Source organism: Lichenostomus cassidix, chromosome 14, assembly GCF_008360975.1.
Source record: "Lichenostomus cassidix isolate B80296 chromosome 14, HeHo_3.0, whole genome shotgun sequence".
NCBI classification, from domain to species: domain Eukaryota; kingdom Metazoa; phylum Chordata; class Aves; order Passeriformes; family Meliphagidae; genus Lichenostomus; species Lichenostomus cassidix.
In genome coordinates, this window is record NC_139495.1 from 14,470,340 (window position 1) to 14,494,143 (window position 23,804).

At 53.4% G+C, this 23,804-nt stretch overlaps 1 protein-coding gene across 7 annotated transcripts in view; it reads left to right on the forward strand.

The window, feature by feature from the left end:
- Positions 1-13: 13 nt before the first annotated feature.
- Positions 14-23,804, forward strand: part of WDR90 (WD repeat domain 90) — a 31,354-nt gene continuing 7,563 nt past the window's right edge. Inside the window, exons 1-31 of one of the 7 annotated variants that reach the window (XM_085075128.1) lie at positions 14-108; positions 1,144-1,235; positions 1,322-1,498; positions 1,766-1,940; positions 2,460-2,630; positions 3,833-3,956; positions 4,293-4,360; positions 4,455-4,531; positions 5,649-5,876; positions 6,536-6,604; positions 7,570-7,680; positions 7,773-7,918; positions 8,192-8,249; positions 9,457-9,575; positions 9,975-10,136; positions 10,803-10,930; positions 12,157-12,273; positions 12,800-13,035; positions 13,410-13,549; positions 14,072-14,202; positions 15,855-15,985; positions 16,401-16,562; positions 16,840-16,968; positions 17,468-17,601; positions 17,684-17,721; positions 18,137-18,256; positions 18,671-18,850; positions 19,862-19,962; positions 20,859-20,961; positions 21,579-21,700; positions 22,459-22,618. In XM_085075128.1, coding sequence (XP_084931254.1) covers positions 99-108; positions 1,144-1,235; positions 1,322-1,498; positions 1,766-1,940; positions 2,460-2,630; positions 3,833-3,956; positions 4,293-4,360; positions 4,455-4,531; positions 5,649-5,876; positions 6,536-6,604; positions 7,570-7,680; positions 7,773-7,918; positions 8,192-8,249; positions 9,457-9,575; positions 9,975-10,136; positions 10,803-10,930; positions 12,157-12,273; positions 12,800-13,035; positions 13,410-13,549; positions 14,072-14,202; positions 15,855-15,985; positions 16,401-16,562; positions 16,840-16,968; positions 17,468-17,601; positions 17,684-17,721; positions 18,137-18,256; positions 18,671-18,850; positions 19,862-19,962; positions 20,859-20,961; positions 21,579-21,700; positions 22,459-22,618 — 3,919 coding nt within the window. In that variant the 5' untranslated portion in view covers positions 14-98. Of the gene's footprint in view, positions 109-805; positions 1,236-1,321; positions 1,499-1,765; positions 1,941-2,459; positions 2,631-3,832; positions 3,957-4,292; positions 4,361-4,454; positions 4,532-5,648; positions 5,877-6,535; positions 6,605-7,498; positions 7,681-7,772; positions 7,919-8,191; positions 8,250-9,456; positions 9,576-9,974; positions 10,137-10,802; positions 10,931-12,156; positions 12,274-12,799; positions 13,036-13,409; positions 13,550-14,071; positions 14,203-15,854; positions 15,986-16,400; positions 16,563-16,839; positions 16,969-17,467; positions 17,602-17,683; positions 17,722-18,136; positions 18,257-18,670; positions 18,851-19,861; positions 19,963-20,858; positions 20,962-21,578; positions 21,701-22,458; positions 22,619-23,804 lie in introns of those variants that run through there. The other 6 variants (XM_085075125.1, XM_085075127.1, XM_085075126.1 and 3 more) reach the window with 6 other exon arrangements.

Genomic DNA, 23,804 nt, shown 5'->3' on the forward strand with positions numbered 1-23,804 from the left:
CGGGGGCGTGGCTGGGGCTGGGGTGGTCACGTGCTATGCAGTAGCGCCCCGCTGATTGGCTGCGGCCGCGCGGGACGGTTGATCCGGCAGCGCGCGCCATGGCGGCAGGTGGGGGGGGGCGCGGGCGCGGGGAGATGGGGGGTGACAGCAGGGATGGAGGGGACACGGGGTGATGGGGGTGTCACCGGGGATGGAGGGGACACGGGGTGATGGGGGTGTCACCGGGGATGGAGGGGACACGGGGTGATGGGGGTGTCCCCGGGGATGGAGGGGGCGCGGGGATGGTGGGGGTGTCACCGGGGATGGAGGGGACACGGGGTGATGGGGGTGTCCCCGGGGATGGAGGGGGCGCGGGGAGATCGGGGGTGACAGCGGGGATGGAGGGGACACGAGGTGATGGGGGTGTCCCCGGGGATGAAGGGGGCACGGGGTGATGGGGGTGTCACCGGGGATGGGGCGTAATGGGAGGGTCACTGGGAGTAGGGGAGGCACGGGGATGGTGGGGGTGTCCCCGGGGATGGGGAAGGCGCGGAATAACGTGGGTGTCCCAGGGGATGTGGGGGCTGTGGGGGCGTCGCTGGGGGTAGGGAGGCACGGGGATGATGGATGGGGTGGAGATGGGGCGTCAGTGGGGATGGGTTAAGCGAAGCACCACCGGGCATGAGGGTTCAGAGCATGGGGATAGCGGGGGTGTCACCGGGGATGGGAGAGCTCTGGGGCGGTTCGGAGCACAGGTATAATGGAGGTGTCACCGGAGTGGGGCGTGGGCTCCAGGGATGAGGGAGCTCTATAGGGGGCTGAGAGGTTTGTGGGGTTTGGACCATGGCGGTAATGGGGGTGTCACTGGGTCTGGGGGGGGCAGTCTGGGAATAGAGGTGCTCAGCATGGAGGTAACAGAGTCATCACTGGGGCTGAGGGGGACTGTCACCAGAAACAGAGTACAAGGGTGATGGGATTATCACCAGGCCCGGGGATCTGGGGGGCTCCAGGTGTGGAGATACCAGAGCATCACTGGGGCTGGGGAGACTCAGGATATGCAGATAATGGGGTGCTAACAGGACAGGGGACCTCGGGGCATACAGGGGGCAATGGGGGCGGTCCAGGCTGGGGTTCTTTTCCCCCCGACAATGCTGGTGCCGACAGCCTGGCAGCGTCCCTACCTGAACATCTTCAAGCACTTCCGTGTGGAGGAGTGGAAGCGCTCTGCCAAGGAGGGGGACGTGGCTGCCCTCACGGTAACGGGGGCACCAGCGCCATGGGGCAGGGGGCATTGGCCACGGGGGAACAGTGCTGACTCCCCATCTTTCCCTGGTTTCCAAAGGACATGAGGCTGAAGGGAACAATCTACCGGATCCGAGGCTCCAACCCTGCCAGCAGCTACCTGCAGCTGCCACGGGCAGGGACACAGTCCCTGGGGCTGACAGGGCGCTACCTCTACCTGCTCTTCAGACCCCTGCCCCGCAAGCACTTCCTCGTGCACCTGGATGTCACCACCGAGGTCCGTGACACAGGGTGGCCTCTTAAACCACCATCGTGGCTGATTGAAGGACTGGGGATGGCAGTGGTGGGCTTGGGGGTGCAGGAGTTGGCTGTTCTTTGCTGCTGGTGGGTTACCCCAGGCGATGGTTTCCATGCTCGTGGCATCTCCACTGGGGATGGGACACAGAGGGGACAGGAGACAGGGCCACATGCCTTCTCTGCAGCACTTCCCTGCTGAAGCCACCAGGGTGACTAAAGCTCCATATGTGTGTGTGTCTCTTCCCAGGAAAACCAGGTGGTTCGCATCTCCTTCTCCAGCCTCTTCAAGGAGTTCAAATCCACGGACACCTGGCTCCAGTTCCCCTTTGTCTGCGGAGCAGCCAGGGAGGGCCCAGCCCGGGGTGAGGAGCTGTGTGCTGGGGCTGGGCTGGCACAACACCACCAAAATAAATTGTTAAAAAGTAAATTGAGTTCTTAAGTTGACTTGATGCATTTGAAGAGAAACTGTGGCTGCGCCTGGATCCCTGGAAGTGTCCAAGGCCAGCCTGGATGGGGCTTGAGCAACCTGGGCTAGTGGAAGGTGTCCCTGCCCATGGCAGGGGGTGGAATGAGATGAGCTTTAAGGTGTTCCTCCCAAACCAAACAATTCCAGGAGTCTGTGATAAGAGTGATGGGCTGGGCAGGAGCCCCTCTGCAGCCATAGCTCCTGGCTGGGCTGTCCCCTATCCCCGTTTTCCTAAGAAATAGGGTACTGTGGGTGCAGTATCAGGCCAGGCATGAGCCCATGGACGTGCTGGGGCTGTCTGTCTGTCCTTCCCCAGCCCTGAGCATGTTTTCCCATCACCCACTTGTCACAGCCCTGCTGGGAATCTTGCTTGGTGAATACTTCATACTGAACCCTGTGAATCTTGTCTCCCATCCAGCAAGGTCTGTGTCTGTAGCATCTTTCCCACCATCCCTCTTCTCCCTGTCCTCCCCAGGTGCCACGGGAGCAGCCCCGGCCAACGTGCGCTGGACGTGCCTGGTGCTGGACCTGCCCTCCATCCTGGCCCTGTACCTGAACCGCAGGTACAGCCACCTCAGGGGGATCAAACTCTGCTCCAACCTGCTCGTGAAAAACCTCTGCACCAGCGACCTGCTCTTTGAGCCAGGTGAGAAGCCCAGAGCTGGCATGACCTCAGGTTTTTCCTGTGACTCCAGCCCAGCCTGGGGGGATCCTGTGGGGGCTCAAAGCTGAGTTTGCAGCCCTGGCAGAGCACTAAGCTGCTGGTGCTGTATGAAGTGAACAGAAAGGGCAAAATAGTTGGTAAAATGTTTTCACATGGGCAGGGACACCTTCCCCTATCCCAGGTTGCTCCAAGCCCTGTCCAACCCGGCCTTGGACACTTCCAGGGATGCATGGGCAGCAACAGCTTCTCTGGGCACCCTGTGCCAGGGCCTCCCCACCCTCACAGGGAACAATTCCTTCCCAATGTCTTATCTATCCCTCTCCTCCAGCAGTAGGAACCCATTCCCCCTTGTCCTGTCGCTCCAGGCCCTTGCCCCAAGTCCCTCTTCAGCTCTCCTGGAGCCCCTCTAGGCACTGGAAGACACTCTGGAATGGAATATAGTCTCCTAACCTCTGGAGGAAAGTATCCTCTAGTTTTCCAGCTGTAAAGCAAACAAAAAAACCACAAAGTTAAAAACCTTTCTAGGGTTAGAAATTTTTTTCAGGGGTAAAAATGAAAGGTGTCATCAAGCCTCACTTCTGCAAAACTTGAGCTTTTATCTGCTGGAAGAGCCTGTGCTTTTTTGTGTGTCAGAAATCTTCTAACCTGCTTTTTTTATCTACCTGCTCGGTGTGACAGAGGTATTTTGGTCAAATCCTTTGTTTTCTGTCTTTCTTTTTTCATGCTGGAATTCTGTCTGAACTGCCTGGCCTGCTGGGAAGCATCAGTGAGGAAGAAGTTACAGGGGCTGCTTTGAAATTCCTGAAACTGATTGTATCTTTCCTGAAACCTTTCCTGTTTCACTTTCTTAAATTTAAAAATACATGAAGGAAATAAGAAAACAGGCAATGAGCCTTAAGAGAAATCATGTGAAACTGCTGAATCAGTGAGCAGAAATGAAGAGAATCCTAGGCCTGGGGATTTACAGCTTGAATCCAAGGGTTTATGCTCTGGATATGGTTTATGCTTTGTAGGTTGAGAGTTCCAGGAATACACTTGTGCAAGGTGTGTTTGTTACAGACCTCAGGCTTGTGATCTTTGTTTCTCTGGTGGGAAGTGGTTTGTGCTCATATCCCAGAGGAAATGGGATTCCAGGCAGCCCCCTGGGCCTGGAGAGCTGACTGTGTGTGTCCCTGTGCTGCCAGGTGTGACACTCTCCGAGGCCCGGCTTGGTGACCTGTCCTGCCGTGGGGTTGCCCCCATGCCCCGGGAATTGGCCTTCCCTGTGCCCAAGGGGGAGAAGTGGCATGACCTCTATGACTACATCAGGTACAGCTGCTTCTAATCCCACTGCAGCTCCCAGACCTCCCCACTCCCTGGGGAAAGGCAGGAGGGGTAATGACACTTAAGAAATGACAGATCCAGGGGAACTTGGAGCTTAAGGAGGCATTCTGGTCTCCCCACCCCAAGCATTTAAATGTTGTTAACAAATCTAGCCTTTAGTGTCCTGTGCCTTTGGTATCCCTGTATTTGGGATGGGGCAAAAGGGGGAATCTTATAGGAGGCAGTGAAGAGGCCTCTGTGCCAGGCTGAGGTACCAAGTGATATTCCCAGGTGCCAATACAATATCCCAGTTACACAGTGCCTTCCTCTGGTTCTGCTCAGGTTCCCATCCGAGGGCTCCAAGCTGCTGCACAACACCATCCAGAAGAGCTTCCCAAATCCTGTGGCAGGTGGGATTGCTGGGGACAGCAGCCAAGGCTGTGCCACTCCAGGAGGGTGCCCTGGGTTTCCAAAAGAGCCTGACCTGCTCCTCGTGTTGCCCAGGTGACCAAGTCCTGGAGGAGCCCAGCTGCCCACTGACACTCTCCAGAATGGTCAGTGACCTGTCCCTCACCCATCAGGTAACCAGTCCCAAAGCTGTAAGTGCACCGTGGAGGACGCTACAGCTCCTTCCTTCCTGCTTCCCAGGGAGCTTTTCCCTGCATCTGTGTTTTAATTTAAGGTGTAGAAGCTGCTTGTTGTCGTTGGCAGCTGCTCCTGGCATGGTCTGGTGACCACAGCCCTGTAGCTACTGCCTGGGGGCTCAGTGTGGTGCAGCATGGAGACAGGATATGTGCCAAGTACCTCAACATCTCCAGACATCCATCCTCCCTGTCTCTGTGGAAGCAGCAGATCGTTGTGTCTTCAAATTATAGACAGGAAGTGAGGTCTGGAGACTGAGGAATGTGGTCAGTGCCCTCAGGGAGCAGAGCAGTGCATGGAGCTAGGGTTGCTGGGACTGCAGGCAGCTGCCCTCATCCTGATTTCCCCTTCCTCACTGGGGGTGATATGGGAGCTGTGTCCAGACTGGCTCACCAGTGTGGTGGTGGGGGTTTGGAGAGGGACTGGGGGAAGCCATTCTCATGCTGTGGAGAGGGAGAAAGCGAGGAGCACAGCCTCTCTAGAGGGTGTCCAAAGGATGGCCGTGAAGATGGGGAAGGATCTAGAGGGGAAAGGTGAGAGGTCCAGCAGTCACTTGGTTTAATCAGATGGAGAAAAGGAGACTGAGGTCAGACCTCATCAGGGACTGCAGCTCCTCCCACGGGATAGCTCCCATCTCTGCTCTCTGTGACAGGGACAGGACCCAGGGGATGGCTGGAGCTGTGTCAGGGGAGGTTTTAATGTATATTAGGAAAAGGTTCTTCCCCCAGAGGGTAGTTGGGCACTGAACAGGTTCCCCAGGGCAGTGGTCCCAAACCTGCCAGAGCTCCAGGAGCATTTGGACAAGGCTCTGGTTTGCTGTCTGGAGATGAGCTGTGCATGGACAACACTGGGAGTGTAGGGAAAACAGCTGGTTAACAGCCTGGTCAAGCCAGGTACCCACAGGGCTGCTCTCCCTCCATATTTTTTCATCCTTGTTTGGGATGCTGTGAGGAGTCCTCAGGAGAGACGTGGATGTCTCTCTGTCTCTGCCCCTGCATCAGGTGGAGGGCACTGGGAGGAGAACTGAGCTCTGTCTGAGGCTTTCCTCATTCTCAGGTGCCACATCAGTGTCCTGTGATCACCAAAACTATCCCTGAGGTTCACCTGGCAGCCCCAGGGCCTCTGAGAGCTATGCCTGCTGGAGACTCTGTGCTGGAGGAGAAGCAGGGGCTGCACAGTGTGGGGGACACGGGGCTGCCACTGTCACTCAGCGATGGTGGCATCCATGTCTATGCTCACCAGAGTGGGGGATGGACCACCCGAGCTGTGCCCAGCTCAGAGGAGGTGGGTGAAGTTCTGCAGGGTCACAAAGTGGCTTTGGGGTGTTTATTTCTAATGAAGTGAGAGAGGAACTGAAACTCCTTAAGTTTCAGTTAAACTTGAGTCCAAAAGGTGCTTCTTTTTTTGGCTAGCAGTTCTTCCCACCAGTAACTTACCTTGAAAGAGGGACCCTGTGTTCAAATGTGCTGACCTTAAGCTGGTAACAGGTTACTGGTTTGCCCAGGTGTGCCATCCCACAGGTGTGCCATTCCACAGGTGTGCCCTCGCCTGCAGCACAGCCCTGAAAGTGTCCAAGGCCGGGTTGGATGGGGCTTGGAGCAACCTGGGATAGTGGAAGATGTCCCTGCCCATGGCACAGGGTGGAATGAGATGGACTTTAAGGTCCCTTCCAACCCGAATCATTCTGGGATTCCCATAGTGGCCCCAGCTCTCTGGGTGTTACTGTGGCTGGATGGGAGAGCTGCTTAATTCAGAAATTCCAGCTCCTCCTGCCTGCCAGATTTGACCCTGGCAGGTTAAATACTTTAAAGTTATCCCCTCTGACAGGAAAGACCCAAAGCTGCCTCTGTGCTTCAGAGGGAGCCGAGCATTGGGGCTCAGGTGCCCCATGGAGGGAGAACCCCAGCCTGGCTCTAAGGATGCTGTCTGGTTTTCTTTTCCAGGGGCTCATACCAGATCCCATCCTGAAGCTGAGAAAGATTATTGGCTTTGGAGGCTGCAGCACCAAATGGGTCAGTGGCTTGGATGGTCTGGGGAGCTGATCTGTCATTGTATGGATGTTTTGGAGGTGTGAAATGTGGCTGAGTGTGGCACTGCCTGATGTGGAAAAGGATCCCAAAGTGGATGGGTCTGAGCATCTGTTTGTGCACAGCTCCTCTGCTGTTAGGATGGGGAATTAAAAATTATGGGGCCCTTTAGATAGAATCGTGGGGATGAAAAAGCCCTCTGAGGTCATTGGTTCCAACTGTTCTCCCAGGATTCCCAGGCCCACCACTGACACATGTCCCCAGGTGCCACATCCACATGGCTTTTATATCCTTCCAGGGATGGTGACCCCACCACTGCTCTGAGCAGCTCTGCCAGGGCCTGACCAACCTTTCATTGAAGCAATTTTCCCAATATCCAACCTAAACCTTCCCTGGCACAACTTGAGACTGTTTCCTCTTGTCCTGTTCTTTGTTCCCTGGGAGCAGAACCTGACCCCACCTGGCTGCCCCCTCCTATCAGGGAGTTCTAGAGAGTGGAAAGGTCCCCCAAGCCACCTTTTCTCCAGGCTGAGCCCCCCAGTTCCCTCAGACTTGTGCTCCAGACCCTTCACTAAATTTCATATCTTTTTAACATGTTAAAACTTGTGCTGCTTTGTTGGAGGCTGGAAGGGAAGGGCTGTGTTGGATTGTTTCTGTGGCATGCTGGGCCTTGCTTGTGGTCTGTGTTAGGGTAAAGAAAGGGTTGATTTGGTTCAGTCAGTTCCAGGCTCTGCCAACAATGTCATTTTCCTTGGATATCCTGTTCACATGAAGGGACCTTAAAACCCATCCACTTCCACCCCCTGCCATGGACGGGGCCACCTCCCACTAGCCCACGTTGCTCCAGGCCCCATCCAACCTGGCCTTGAACACTTCCAGGGCTGGGGAAGAGCTCTGCCTGGGCCGTGGGGCAGTTCTGGAGCCATGTCCCCCCTGTCTCGGTGCTGCAGGCGCTGTGGACGCGGGACAGCACAGCCGTGGTGTATCCCTGCCACGCCGTCATCGTCACCCTGCTCCTCAGGAGCGGTGAGCAGAGGTTCTTCCTGGGCCACACAGACAAGGTGAGTGAACCCCTCGCAAACCCTGCTGGCAGCCCTGTCCCTGCAGCCTGCTGCCAGCTCTGCTGGGCTGCTCTCTCCGCTGCTCCCCGCAGGTGTCGGCGCTGGCGTTCAGCGGGAGCAGCACCCTGCTGGCCTCGGCTCAGGCTGGGCCCCGCAGCGTGGGGCGCCTCTGGGCCTTCCCCTCGGGAACCTGCCTCTGCCTCTTCAAAACCTACCTGCACTCCCTCGTGGCGCTCAGGTGGGTTTCGGTGGGTGCAGCTGTGTGCTCAGCGTTGCAGCGCAGCAGCTTTTCCGTGCTGTTCCTGCACGATGAGCCAGGGATGAATTGCAGCTGCTTGTGTTTGTGACCAAGACCTGCTGGCAGCTGGCCTGGATGTGCTGCCAGCTCCCTCCTGAGCTTATCCCTCAGCTCTTGCTGTCTCCCCATTCCCACAGCTTGTCCCTTTTTATGCCCTGTGGGGATGCACTTGGGGTAAAAGGAGCTGTTTTTCACCAGGTCTCTCTCTTGCAGCTTTTCCCACAGTGGAGCTGTTCTGTGTGGCGTTGGGAAGGACGGGCATGGCAAAACGGTGAGAGCTGATGCTCGGGCTGGGAGGCTTCCCTGTTCTCCCAGATTCTGTAGTTATTTTCCAGACAAACCTCTGCTCTGGGCTTTGCTAGACATGTTCTTGAGGGAGATCCTGTTCTCATTAGCTGCCTAGAGAATACTTTCCCTCTGCCTGATACCTGTGTGTGTTCCTCACCTGCAAGTAAACAAATCCTATTGGAAGCAGACAGAGAGACTTGCTGGGGTTGTGCTTTGGGACTGTTTTGTCCCTGGAGTGGTCCCAGCTAGGACCCAGGCAGGCTGATGGGATTACATCTTTATTTTAATAGCATTTAGGACAAGATGTGAGGTGAAATCTTCCAGCTCCAGGCATCACTGTAGGAAGGGATGCTGGGCACTGCAGCTGCCACCCACCTTTGTAGCTGGGGATGACGCAGATCCCACGTGTAGCAGTCAAAAATAAACTTGTTCTGTGGGACTGGGGGTTTTGTTTTGTCAGTGGAACCTTTTTTCGTCCACTGTTTTAATTCTTTAGTGACGACCATCAGCAATTAGCTGTGCCATCACTAAGTGCAGGAAGAACCACACAGTGCTCTGTGTTTTTCCCAGCATGTGGCAGTGCTCTGTGGGAGCTGGAGAGGTGGGATCAGTGGGGTGAAAGCAGGGTAGGACAATGGGGGTGCTGGGGGAGCATCTCTGCCAGGGTGATGCCTCAGCCCATCCCAGCCTCTGAGATGATGTGGTTTTAACACTGTCCTAGAATGCACAGCATCCTCCTGCATTTCTTCAGGCATCTGCCCCTTTCCTTTGGGGAAAGGATTGACTCCTTTGGGATTGACTCCTGCCCCTGGAGATGGGCACTGAGGGCACACAGACCTGTGCTGGAGCAGGGGACACGTGCTGCCTCCTGCTCCCTCAGCCCTGGGACAGCTCCTATATCCCAGCAGGCAGAATTCCACTGCTCTGTGGATTTTCTTTCCAAGTCTGTGTCCTGTTGCCAGGCAGCCCTGGGATTTAGAACCTCTAATTATGGATTGCAGATGAGGATATTGCCATGAAGCTTTGCAAAGCTGTTGGACTGTCCTAAACCCTCTGTGCAATGGGTTTTATTTCCCTGCTCCAGCTCTGTTATCAATACTTCGTGCCCAGCTTTGGAGCAGCTGTTGGATGAAAAGCTCTTCTGCTGCCAGGCTTTTGAGCAGCTCTCCCATCGTGTTTTCTTGCTTCAGATGGTGGTGGTGTGGAACACTGCTCGGGTGACCCGTGGTGGAGGTGTGACTGTGCTGGCCAAAGCACACACAGATGTGGACATTCAGGCCATGAAGATTGCTTTCTTTGATGATACCAGGTAGTGTGCCAAGAAAATAAATCAAAAATATTGATTCTTAGATATTGGGATGAAATTGTTTCCTGTGAGGGTGGGGAGGCCCTGGCACAGGGTGCCCAGAGAAGCTGTGGCTGCCCCTGGATCCTTGGAAGTGTCCAAGGCCAGGTTGGATGGGACTTGGAGCAACCTGGGATAGTGGAAAGTGTCCCTGCCCATGGCACAGGGTGGAACAAGATGAGCTTTAAGGTCTGTTCACCCCAAACCACTTTATTCCATGATTCTGGCATGGCTGCAGGGGGAATTGCAGTGCTGCAGCCATCTGGTTGCCCTTGCTGTTCCCTGTCCTGGCTGTCAGGTGGCCCTTGGGACACTGCCCTTCCCTGAGGGCCTGGGGAGCTCAGGCATTGTCTCCCGGGACAGGATGGTGTCGTGTGGCCGGGACAACATCAGGCTGTGGCGGCTGCGCAGTGGAGTCCTGCGCTCGTGTCCTGTCAACCTGGGCGAGTACCACTCCCTGGACTTCACCGACCTGGCCTTCGAGGAGGGGCCTGGGCCCGAGCAGGAGCCAGAGGATCGCTCACTGTAAGGGCCTGTCACTGTCACCTGTCCTGGGCAGCCTGGCATGAGGGAGCTCTGCAGCTCTCCCTGCTTGGCATTCGCCTTCCCCCTTGACCGCAGCATTTTGCTGGGGTTTTCCCTCAAAATCCAGCTGCCTTCTGGAGCTGGGAGAGCTTCTCCCCACTCAGCACATGTCACCTCCAAAAAGAGATTTGGCTGCTTGCAGAAGAGCCTCTTTCCACTTTACATGCTGCTGTTCTGTCATATTTAGTGATTCTCCCCACCTGAAGCTCTCTGTAGGATTCCTGGGGCAGCAGGAGGAGCCTGGTACACATCCTCCTACATACAGATACACACTTTGTTGTTTTATTTTAATCATCAAAGCCAGACCTTTGTTGCCACCACATATGGTCCCACAAAGGCAGAGCTGTCAGCTCAGCCAGCCTGTGATGGAGGTTCCTTTCTGGAGTTTATGCCAAGCTTTTAACTCTTTTGCTAATTTCTGTTCCAAAGGCTCAGAAAACCAGATAGGGAGCTTTGACTTCCTTGGAGGTGTATGGGGTAACACTTGGACTCCTTGTTGACCTCTTACATTACTGTGAACCAGGATTGCTTTACACAAACCAGTTTAACACATAAACCAAGCTGGTTTTTTACTAAAAGCAAGTCTCTCTCCTGGTTTTTTTACAGCTTTGTGTGCAGCAGGAGTGGCCACGTGCTGGAGGTGGACTACAAGAACGTCTGTGTGCGAAGTGCACGGCGCCTGCTGCCTGCACAGCCCCAGGGGGACGGGCAGGAGCAGGCAGGGAGCAGCTCAGGTGGGAGAGCCTGCAGGCAGGGACTGGGGAAAAACCAACCAGGGACCATCAGGGTCAGAAATCAGCTCTCTGCTCAAACCAACCAGCTCTTTACCTACTGCTAAAGGATTATTTTAGGGTTGATTAGATCATTGCTGTTTGCCTCTTAAGGACTGCAAATAATCTTCCTTAGTACAGCAGAGTGTCGTTTTAAGAAAGATTTTAGCATTTTAAATGCTGATTGCACTTTCAGAGAAACACTACTTTTAGAAACATGAAACAAGGTCTTCATTTGCTGATGGGAGGCTTAATGGAGAGATGGAAAAAGAACTAAGACCAAGGAAAAAGATGAATTTGGGGATTTTTTCATTATTCAGCTGGTGCAGAGCGTTTGGGCAATCTTTGTTGCTGTACATTAGTAGACCAGCTTTCAGCTCTTCCATTAACTTCAACAGCGGGAAGAACTCACTTTCAAGTGTGATCGCTCTGATATCTTAAAACTTAGTGCATAATTTGCTTTGGCAAATTGAGCTAATTAATCTATAATGTGGCCTTTGAGAGGTGTGTAACTGCATTTCTCACTTTACGGGTAAGAAAAGGCCCAATGGGAGATGAAACAATGTCCTTGGTGCCTCCTGGTCTTGGTGCTGGCTCTGACCAATGGCCTTATACCTGAATTTAGGTTGGATATTGGTGGAAATTTCTTCACTGAAAGTGTGATCAGGCATTGAAACAAGCTGACCTTTCCATCCCTGGAAGCGTTCAAAAAACCTTTGGATGTGGCACTTGGGGACATGGGTTGGTGGTGGCCTTGACAGTGAGTTAATGGTTGGACTCAGTGAGGTTTTCCAACCTTAATGTTTCTGTGAATCAAAAACTCCCACTTTGGGGATCTCTATTCTTACTCCCTCCTGCAGAGAGGATTTGGGACATGGAAATGAAAGCATTTGTACCTTGGGCAGTTAATCTGGGACATTTCTTGCTAAAGGATGCTGTTTGAGGCAAAAATATGGCAGGGGTAGGAATTTCTGTGCCTGGCAAGAGTTTCACGATGGTAAAGAGAAGTTTGAGCCCTGAGAAGGGCTGGCTGACACCCTTCAGCCTGTTCTGTCAGTCATGATGGAAATCCTGTCTCCTCCTCAGGCTCCAGCTGGATGTGGTTCCAGCTGGATGTGGTTGGACCACCAGACTCAGCTCTTGGATGGGGCCCCCCTCAGGTTGAGTTTTCTTGTTTCATTTGTTTTCAGGCCCTGGCATTGCTATAAACAGTATCAGCATGTCCTTGACCTTCTGTGCCACGGGATCAGAGGATGGCTACGTGAGGCTGTGGCCCCTGGACTTCTCAACTGCTGTCTTAGAGGCAGGTGGGTAGAGGTGGGAGTGATGCTCCTGAGCTCCATATCTGCTCTGGATCCAGAGCTCCACTGCCACAGCTCCCACAGCAATCCTCATGAGGTTAGGGTGTGTTTTATGTGTGCTGTCTCCAGAGCTGACTCCTTGCAAGTCTTCAATAGTAATTATTCATGTTCATTGCTATAATTCATAGGGGAAAGGCAGGATCTCCTGGGAGAGAGCAGGCTTTCCGTCTTGATTTCTGTGCCCTTGTAGTCACGGCTCATCTGTCCATGAAAAATTAGGGGAGAAGTCAAGCAGTTCTTGACTTTTTTGCTTGTTTTTGAAACAATCACCATAACAGCAGAGCCCAGAGACTTTAGGAAGGGCAGAGACTAATCTCTCTAATCTGTCACTAAACTCACACCTGCAAGTGCTCCGTCTTCAGGTCATAGGCTGCTCATTCCTGTGATCATTGCTTTCCTAAACATGAATCTATAGCTGTATTCCAGCTGCTCTTTTCCCGAAGGATTTGTTGACTCCTGTGTCTTTCCCCAGAGCATGAGGCTTCAGTGAGTTCTGTCTGCATCAGCCCTGACAGCCACAAAGTTCTGTCCACGACAGCTACTGGGAATCTGGGCTACCTGGACATGCAGGCCCGGGACTACAACACCCTGATGCGCTCTCACAAGGACTCTGTGCTGGGATTCTCGGTGGAGGGCAAGTGGAAGCAGATAGCAACAGTGTCCCAGGACAACACCATCCGAGTGTGGAACCTCACCTCCATGCAGCAGGTGGGTGAGGCAAGAGCCAGGAGGTGTCTCACGTTTATTAAGTGTCCAATTACCAAAGCCCCACAGTTCAAGAGCTCTCCCTGAAGCATGAGGGGTACCATGGGCAAGAGACCCTTTGGAAGTACAGAGTTCTGAGGGATTATTAAACAGAACTACTTTTTTTCTCCATCTTTTGAATATTGCTTTTTAGCACAAAACATAACACCTGAGGGCTTTATGTAAATGCCCAAAGACCCAGGACTTCACTGGGCTTTGGATCCATCCAGGCAGGACCAGGAACACACCTGTGGTGGAGGTGTGGGGTTGATCAGTTGTTTGGTCCAGCTGCAGCTCCAGTTCTCTCCAGCATCATTCCTGTGGTGTCTTCCCTGCAGCTGTATGACTTCTCAGCTGCAGGGGAAACTCCCTCTACTGTGGCCTTCCACCCCTCCCTGAAGATCTTGGCCTGTGGCTTCGACAGCGGCGTGGTGCGAACCTTCAGCCTGGCTGCCTCCAACCTCCTGCTGGAGCACAAGTGAGTGAAGTGGGAGCTGCACTGGGTCTAACTTGGTGTTCTGGTGATGGGACAGAACCACGGTGATGATCATGGAGTTTGGCAAGCCTCAGGTCCCAGCTGGGTGGGTTTTGTGCAGATCCCACGGTGCTGAGACTCTGGGAGGTGGAAGGCCAAGCTGTGAAAGCCATGAAGGCTTTCTTTGTGACTTCCCAGGGGACAGCAGAAAGAAAGAGCTTGTCCTAGAGAGCAGCTGAGCTGGGAGCTGTGAGCCTCAGTGTGGGATTTGGAGAATGCTCCAAAGGGAGAGGGACCAGCTTTCATCCAGGCTGGAGGGCTGTGCTTGTTGCTCAGTTTTCTGACAAATTGGAGTGTTGGTTGTCCTGGGCTGCTGCAGGGGTGAGCACAGTGGGGCCCTGCTCTGTTCCTGGTTAATTTATTCTCCTGGGTTCTTCACCATGTTGCATTCAACATCACTGCTGTTCTCTCTGTCTGTGTTTGCCTTTTCCCCTCCCCTTTTCCACGTTTTCTGCCCTCTTTCAGGCACCACCGCACCGCCATCACTGGGTTGACCTTCTCTCCAGATGGCAATTTTATGTTCAGCTCCTGTTTGCAGGGAACTCTGACTCTGTACAGCCTTGAGGCACAGAAGACCCGCGTCCTGAGAGTCCTGGGTAAGGCTTTGGAGTTGGAGTTGCCTTTCTTCTGTTTTTTTTATTTTTTATTAGCACATCCTGACAGCAGAGCCAAACCAGACTCAGCCTGCTCGGAGAGATATTTCCCAATGAACCTTCTGTGCTTTGTCATTTTCCCCTGCACTGGGCACTGCTGAGGGGCCTCCAGTCTTGGGGTCAGTTCTGGGGCCTCATGACAAGAAAGACATTGAGGGGCTGGAATGTGTCCAGAGAAGGGAACAGAACTGGGGAAGGAGCTGGAGCACCAGGAGCAGCTGAGGGAGCTGGGAAAGGAGCTCAGCCTGGAGAAAAGGAGGCTCAGGGAGACCTTGTGGCTCTGCACAGCTCCCTGACAGGAGGGGGCAGCCAGGTTGGGTCAGACTCTGCTCCCAGGGAACAAGCGACAGGACAAGGGGAAACAGCCTCAAGCTGTGCCAGGGGAGGTTTATATTGGATATTGGGAATATTTCTTTATGGGAAGGCTGGTCAGGCACTGGCACAGCTGCCCAGGGCTGTGGTGGAGTCCCCATCCCTGGAGGGGTTCAAAAGGTAAGTTCATGTGCTACTTGGGGATGTGGTTTAGTGAACTCGAGGGCTTTTTCAACCTTAAAAATTCTGTGATTTCATGATTCTGTGGTTTCTGTTTGTACCTTCTGTCTGAGCAAACCCCAGTGACTGCCAGCACTTCCCTACCTGTCCTGGTTCAAACCCTCTTATCCTGCTGGTGTGATGATTTCATGAATGTCCTGGAATCACAGAGATTTATTCATGCCCAAGCTCTGACTCTTTCCATTCTGTGCATGTGCAATTTAATTTGTTTAAAGTGGATTGTTGCCTTAATCCTGCCTGCAGCAGAGCTGCTGTGTGCTGGTGAATGAAGCTGGTGGAGAGCTAGAGGCAGGGCAGAGGTAAGGCAGTTTGGAAAAATTAGTGTCACATTTAATGTACACTTTGGAAATGAGTTGTGACAGCACAAGCTTGGGCAGGGAAAGGGAGCTCTGACTTTTATACAGTGCAATCTTGCACAAAGAGGAGGAACCTGCCCCAGGAAGTGTGCGGGAGAAGCAATAAGGGCTTGGAGAGATCAGGGAATTTGTCCGAAATCACCCAAGTTTGGTGTCAGTGCTGCAGCTGGACCTTCAGGTGGTGACTCTGCTCTGAAACTGTGTTTGCTGCCTGGTCACGTTCCAGGGACAGAACACTGGAATTATGGTTGGGGAATAAATAGGGAGAATTGCTGTAATTTCTGTGATTTTTAGACCTCTGGGTCTCTCTGCCCTCTGGACTGACATCAGTGTGATGGTGTTCAGCACTGACCTCATTCTGCTCAGGGTTGAGACACCCAGATCTCACAGAGCTCCTCGTCACAGCCTCTTGCAACGTTAAAAAATAAGCTCTAAAATCAATTTTATTCCTTTGACTTTGTTCTGCTCTCCTTGAAATCGCTGCATGTTCACTCAGGCAACAAGCTGTGCATCTCAACCTTGTTTTTGAGGTGGTTCACTGCACACTCTGGGTGCATAGCTAAAATTTGTAGCATCTCCCACCACACAGGTTGCTTTTTTCTCAGGCTGGAGGAAAAGCTGCATCTGCTGTTCAGCAGCACCATCAGAGTGTGCTTTGCTCCTGTTCACATGTGCTGTGTCCCCCAGGCAATGTGGTGGCCCAGGATGCCGGGAGCGGTGTGGACACTCTGGTGGTCAGTGGAGACAGTCACCTGCTGGCCTTCGTGGGGCCCTCCAAGTATGTCGTGACAGTGATGGAGGCCTGCTCGCTGGAGGAGGTACCCATTGGGCTCCCCTGGCTCCTGGGGAAGGATAGTGCCCTGGAAATTCCACAGGCAGCATCCAGGGAGGTGGATCAGGGTGTGTGGCAGTTGCAGTGAGCTGCCTGTTTTCCCTTCTGTGAGACAGAAAGAACAAAGTTTCTTCTCCTCTGGCTTCTTTCGCCTCTAGAGGGATAATTTAGAGAGGTGCTGTGGAGTCTGTCAGCTCCCACCTCTCTCGTGAGCTGCACTCCTGGGCATTGCGTGCACCTGCAGCCCCTGAAGGGAAGGGAAGGGAAGGGAAGGGAAGGGAAGGGAAGGGAAGGGAAGGGAAGGGAAGGATCCAGGGGGCTCCATAGCCTCGTGTTAGCAGCACAGAACCAATCCTCAGGCTCCTGCAGTGTTTGTTCACAAGAGTCTTCTTGTCCCACAGCTGCTGAGGGTGGACATCAGCATCCTGGACTTGCACAGCACTGTCTTGGACTCTGCAGTGAAAGTCTGCTTTGGTCCTGTGCCTCAAGGCGAGCTCCTGGTATCCACTGCTTCCAATAAAATCCTCGTGCTTGATGCAAAAACTGGACGACTGGTGCGAGAGGTAGGACACTGAAATTCATCCCCTGAGGTCTCCTGTGGGGGCTGGGCACTTCATGTGTGTGTGGGAGGTTAAATGAGAGAAAAACTCCTCCTGGAGCTCACAGGCTTCAAAGGAACACAAGTGGGAAGCCTGCAGCTATCCTGGTGTGCTCGTGCTCAGGGTGAGCCTGAGCTTGTCCTTGTTTTCCACGCTGTCACACTGCTTTTCTCTTGCTGAAGTGTAAGTAAGGACATGAACTAGCTCAGCTAAGGCTGCTGGTGCCATTTCTTGTCCTCAGGTGTCCCCTGTTCACAAGCTGACCTGTTCCTCCTTCACTGTGAGCCAGGATGGCCAGTACCTGCTCACTGCTGGTGACAAGGTCATCAAAGTGTGGGACTACCAGATGCGCTTCAACATCAACTTCCAGGTATTGCCCACACAGGGAGGGGAAGGGGTGGTGGTGCATTTCTGAGTCCCTGGAGAAGAGGGCAGCAAATGGGCTCTGTGTGACTTGGCCCAGTGTCCCCAGTCCCGGTTTGCCCAGCAGGGAAATGCAGCCCTGTTCCCACATTGTAACAACACCCAGCACTGGGCACAGGCTGGGGCTGCCAAAGCACCCCAGTGAGACCCTCTGCGAAGGACAGAGGTAGGTGACAGCTCTGTGTTAGGGACTGGGCCACACAGAGAAGAAAATGGTTCACCCAGGGCTTCAAAGTCAGGATAAGACTTCGGATTCTTCAGCCTTTGCATCCTTCCCCCAATGAGTGTGTTAGAGGTTGACCCCAGCTTGATCACCTCATAGGTGTGAGCACTGTGGGTGTGATAGATCCTGTTCTGGATCTTCTGCTGAGGCCTCTAGACCCTGGAGTAACCCCATCCTGACAGGCCAGGCAGTGATGGGGAACTGAATCCACGCTCTCTCCCAGGTGTTCATTGGGCACTCCGAGCCTGTGCGCCAGGTCGCCTTCACCCCAGATCAGCAGCACGTCATCAGTGTTGGGGATGCCATCTTCCTCTGGGATTTCCTAGCTCTACCTCCAGTCAGGTCATTCTCAGCCAGGTAATGGTGCTGGGCAGTGCCTTCCCTGTGTCCTCTTTCCCTGCCCAATCCCTGTGTGACTCCAATCTCCTCACCTTCCCAGGACTTGTTCCCCTGCATCCACTCTGCTGCTGAGATCAGGTGAGTTTGCCTCTTCCCACGAGTTGTGCTGGCAGCTCTTCTAGAGGGTAGAGGTTGGGGGGGTGATTCCTTCTCTGAGGGAGTCATGTAGTGGGGGCCAAACCAGCTAATTAGCCCTGAAGGACAAGACAATCTCTAATTAATTGGCGCCTCTCAGTCTGCCTAGGTGGAAATGTTCTGAGCAGAGCCACTCTGGGCTTTCTGGTAGGTTTTCAGCTTTTGCCTTCTGTCTTTCCCTGCCTCCACCTCCTCTGTCTTCTTTCTCCCTCACTGTGTGTCTCTCTCTGTCCCTCTCTTTCTTAAAAGACAGAAGAGTGGCTTCTATGGAAGCTGGAAAACTGAGCTTGGAGGGATCACCAGGAGGATGAGAGGAGTTGAGGGCTGAAGGAAGTGACACAGCCTTTTCCTTTCCCAGACAGCAGCTCTGAGAAGCCAAAGGATGTCTCTGAGACCCCTCGGGAGACAGTGCCTCTTCCACTGCTGTCCTCCCCACCGTGTTTGGATATCAGCTCTGTCCACCAAGCAGGATCTCAAAGTAAGGGGAACTGCTTGCAGGAAGGGGGAAAATTAACCTTGTCTTAGGGAAAACTTGCCTAAGTTTAGCAGCATCCTTGGAGCCATCCTGACCTGTGATCATTTCTGGCAGACTGACAGATCAGTTTGCAATTCCTTACCCTAAGCTGGGCAAAGCCCAGAGGTGCTGGGGTTCAGCACCCTTTTATCCCCTGCTCTCCTCCACACACTGAGCAGCTGCACAGCTTCTCTGACTGTGCTAAACACCTTGTTGGTCATTCCCAATAGGAATTTTCTGCTTTGCTCTCCACCCTAACAGCTGGACTGTTCCACAGAGCAGGGGAATGACACTGCCAGAAGTCAGGGGGTCAGGCACACATGAAGTGGTCCCAAAGGACGTGGATGGTTCCATCTTCCCACTGATTTTTCTCTCCAGGTATTTTCTCCGAGTCGGACAAGGAGGAGGAAGCAGGTCTGCCAGGCAGGAGCAAGGAGCTGGCAAATGGGCACAAAGATGCCTCAGTCCTTGTGGTGGAATCAGACGGGGATGAGGAGCCTGTTGTGAGGTCCAAAGTGAGGCAGGAGAGCCCAAAGTCTCTTGAAAAACCAACAGACGGTAAATCAGGGGTATTGCCAGCTTGTACAGAACTGCAGGCCTGCATGGCAGCTTGGTCTATCCCCAAAAAACAAAGAAAGATCATTATTATTGTTGTTGTTATTATAGTGCAGAGAGTCCCAGACATGTGCTCTGAGCTATGAGGTGAAAGGCAGCAACATCTTCCTCAGGAGTTTTCCCTTGGACATAACCTACCAGGGGAAGTCAGTATTGAGGGAATTTCAATCTCCAAAACTGCTTGTTTTTCTTGCTCTTTCCCTGCTGCTGCTTCTGGGCACATCAGCAGCCTCTCTTCAGCCTGGAGCCAGTATCATCTCTGAGTGGCACGTCCCATTAAATCCAGCTGCAATTAAAGCTCCCAATGCCTCTATTAATAGCTGCACAGGCTCGGAGCTGCAGCGGTGCATGGCGACCTGCCAGGAGCAGGCAGCTGCCAGCGCTCAGCCCCGGCAGGACTTGTTGGAAAGCTTCAGGATAAAACTGCCTCCGATGTTCCTGGTACAGACCTGGAGCTGGGGGACCTTGTGGTTTCACAGGGATACCCAGAACACGAGGAGAAGGTGTCCTTAGGCTGTTTGCAGTGTGGTGTGGCTGAGTGGGAAAGGACCTGACCCTGGGGAACCAGCTGGAGCTGTGTCAGGGGGGTTTGGGTTGGATATCAGGGAAAGGTTCTTCCTCCAGAGGGTGCTGGGGCACTGAACAGGCTCCCCAGGGAATGGTCATTGTCCCAAGGCTGCCAGAGCTCCAGGAGTGTTTGGACAATGCTCTCAGGGATGCACAGGGTGGGATTGTTGGGGTGTCCTGGGCAGGGCCAGAAGCTGGACTGATGGTCCTTGTAGGTCCCTTCCAGCTCAGAACATTCCATGTGTGACACTGCAGTCTGATTTTTGTCTTGTGCTATTCATACATGCACAGCACCCGAAAGGTCAGCAAGCCACAGCCTGGGTGCTGCTCCAAAACCATTTCCAGGAGCAGCATCCCATAGGTACTGTTCTCTGCTTTGTGTGGCAGAACCCAGGAAGGGAACCAAACCTCCCCTGTCCCACTGTTCCATCCGCCCGGATTCCTACCGGCACTTCACTCCTCGCTTCAAGGCATCAGCACTCCCCCAGGTGAGAGCTGGGCTGGTTATCTGGGCAGGTGGAGAACAGGCATTTTCGGGCTGGGGTAGGTGGATTTTCCAAATTATTTCCAATTTGTTCTCTGTTAGAAAGCAATTTGGGAAATATACCCCTGGGCGGATGTTCAGTGAGAAATCCTAACATTAATTCCCTGTTCTCCTCTACATGCAGCTCTTCCCAGACTAATAAAAAGTGAGTTGTGCTCCACTCTTTTTGTGCTGCCCAAATCTGCATACATTTTTATTCAAAAGGAGTGGAAATGGCATGTGCTATTGAGAGTGGAAGACGAGTGAGCAATGGAGTGATTCATTGTGCTCCCATATTTGCGAGCAGCTGCGTTGGCAGAGCAGGCTGGGGAAGGCAAATCCATGGAGCGTAGTGAGGAGAGACACGGCGCAGCTCCTGCTCTGTTAACAAACACAGCAGGAATAAAACAGAAACTTAACTCAGCCTTTCCCTAAGCTCTGCTGCTGGTGCTGGGAGAAGAGCTACATCCAGCTTGCACCCCTGATTCTCTCCTCTCTCCCTCCACCTGGCAGCATTTTTCCCCCAGCTCTCTTCCTATTGAAATATCTACATCTCCAAGTCAGCCAAACCCATGGAATTCTTTCCCAGTGGGATTAGCAGCTGCTCCTTGGCTGGGCACTCAGTGCCAGCCTGTTTTGTGCCCCATCTGAAAGCATCTGTGCCTGGCTATGCTGGGGCAGTGTCTCTTTTGTCATGGAATATTATCTCTCTCATCCATTATGGAATTGTGTAAGTATTGGCATGGATCTGTGTGGGATGTGTGTTTGAGGACACTCACTTTTTCCTCTGTGGGTGTTGATGCACCTGATCAGACCATTCTTCCAGAGTTTATTTTAAGCCAGCGTCTGTTTTTCTTGCAGAGTTTCTCATCTCCTCCAGCAGGCAGTGAGGTCCTGAAGCTGAAAGCAGTGATCGGCTACAATGGGAATGGCAGAGGGAATATGGTGTGGAACCCAGATACAGGTACCCTGGGAATGCTCTGGAGTGGTGGAATGTATTGCCAGAGAAGTTGTGGCTGCCCTGAATCCCTGGAAGTGTCCAAGGCCAGGTTGGACAGGGCTTGGAGCAGCCTGGGATAGCGGAAGGTGTCCCTGCCCGTCACAAGGGGTGGAACAAGATGAACTTTAAGGTCCCTTCCAACCCAACCCATGTGGGATTCTCTTCTGTGATTCTAGAGATGTGTACTGAGTCAAGTTAGGATCTTCTGGCTCTTGAGTCGGGATCTTTGCTTGAACACAGGGGTTCTTTGCGTTGGTAAAGTCAAGTAACTCTTTGCTGTTGGTGAGCTTTAGTTGGTGGAGCAGGCTCAGGCTCCAGTTTTTGAGTGGACAGAGCAGGAGGGAAGCTCACAAAGCCCATCCTGCTTCCTTTCTCCAGCTGGAATGCTGCCTAGCAGCTCTGCTTTACTCAGGTTAGGGGAAGTGATTTCACCCCACTCCCAACCTGCTGCCGACGAGCTGCGTCGACGAGTCAGCTTTTACGTATTAATGACTCATAGAATTTTCCATGTGGGTTGTGGTGGGGGCTGTATGTGCAGCCTTTCCATGAAAACATCCCCTCTCCTCCCCCTCCTCTGCCAGGCTTCTTCGCCTACTCCTGTGGCTGCGTCATCGTGGTTGAAGACCTTCACTCGGGGTCCCAGAACCACTGGCTGGGCCATGCCCAGGAGATCTCCACGCTTGCTCTCAGCCACAATGCCCAGGTAGGAGAGGCTGCTGCTGCCCCAGGCAGGGCTTGTCCCTCTCACTTTGAAAGGCCACAGCCTAAAATCCCATTTCTCTGCTCCTCCTTCTGCCTGGAGGCAACAGAAATTATTTTGGAGCCGGCTATCTGTTGTACTGGCTCAGGGTGGGCTGGAGCGTGTCCAGAGGAGGGAGTGGAGCTGGGGAAGGGGCTGGAGCACAGGTCTGATGAGGAACAGCTGGGGGGCTCAGTCTGCAGAAAAGGAGGCTCAGGGGGACCTTCTGGCTCTGCACAACTCCCTGACAGGAGGCTGCAGCCAGGTGGGGGTCAGGCTCTGCTCCCAGAGAACAGGGACAGGACAAGGGGCTTCAAGTTGTGTCAGGGAAGGTTCAGGTTGGACATCAGGAAGAATTTCTTCATGGAAAGGTGGTCAGGCATTGGAAAGGGCTGCCCAGGAGTGGTGGAGTCCCCATCCCTAGAGGTGTCCAAGGAGAGCCTGGACATGGCACTCAGTCCTCTGGTCTCATTGACGAGGTGGGGATGGGTCACATGTTGGACTCGATGATCCTGGAGGTCTTTTCTAACCTCAGTGATTCAGTGATTCTGTAAAGGCTGTTCTGTTCCTCTGGGTGATGCTGCCATTGCCTCCTACCATCAGCTGAATGGTTGTTTCTCACAGAATTCTCCATTTGCCAACCACATCACTTTAATGTGCAACTGAAACTGTTAAGAGTAGCTAATGAGTGTTCTCTAATTACTTACACATTGTTCTGTTAGGTTCTTGCCTCTGCCTCAGGGAAGAAGGAAGGAGACTCCCACTGTCAGATCTGCATCTGGAGAACCCAGGATGGGGCCTGCACAGCAGAACTCTTCCATCACAAGACACAAGTCCAAGCCATGGCATTCTCCAGGGATGACAGATTCCTTGTCACCATAGGTGAGCACTCCTGTGACAGCAGCTATGGCTGCAGGGCTGCACCCCAGAGCAGACAGGTCATGGCAGGAAGGTGCTGTGAGCACCAAATACCTGCCAGATGTGCAGCAGGCTCATGGGTAGGAAGCTGTTCCGTGTTATCCTTGGGACAGCAGGGAATGCAGCAGTTACAGCTTTCCTCTCCTGACTTACTGGTGCTTCTTAAACCTCCTGTAAATGGTTTGTGGTTACTATTTATAGCATCCAAAGGGAAAAGCCTTCTTCTGGACTTGTTATTGCTGCCTAGATGGACTTGGACAGAAGTAGCCAGGCTCCCAACTGTGAGCCTCCTGCCAGGCAGCCATGCCAGCACAGGATGGACGCTCAAGCTGTCTGTTTTGTTCCAGCAGGGGACATTTAAAGGACAACATGCAATTAGGAAGCTCTTGTTTTGCATGAGACGGGACCTGTGGAGCAGGCAATACACTTGCTCTGGGCTGATAAGGCTGCCTTTGGAAAAAAAAAGCAGGCTTTGCTGGAGAGAAAGGGAGCTTTGTGCTCTTCAGGGAGCAGTGTGGGAGAGCAGCTCTCCTCCTCCAGCTCCCGTCTGGGCTGCAGGGGAGGGAAAAGCTCCACTGAGCTTGTGGAGCCTGGGAAAGGCAGCAGGAGAGCATTGTCCTCCTGAGCTCTCTGGAAGCTTGGAAATTCTGCCATCACTGAGGCCAGTGCCTTCTGTCCCCACTCAGCTATGGTGGCTTCCATTAAGGCCAGCTCCCACCTCAGCTGGGACCTCAGCAAAGGTGACATTTCTTTCTTTTTCAAGCCTGTGGTAGCCCTGAGTGCCTAGTGTCACTGGAGGATTTGTGTGGGGCATTCCCCAGGGGGTGGAGTGACTTCTCAGGATGGAGAAACAGCAGGAAAACTTCTCTGCCTGCTGCAATCCCAGCCCTGGCTGCTCCTACTGATGCTGCTGCCAGGAAAGGTGTGCTGCAACCTCCAGTGTGAGGTTCTGGGCCACTTCTGCCTGTCCTTAACTTGGCCAAGGATCTATTGTGTTGTGCAACTTGTGCTGAGTACAGGAGGAGTTGTGTCCATGCCAGGAATGGTGTTTGAGACAGTTGTCTCTGAACAGCTGGATCAGGGAGTGACACAGTTGATGTGTGTGTGCTGGGTGGGTGCTTGTGAGCATCCTGAGGCTGCAGCCTTCCTC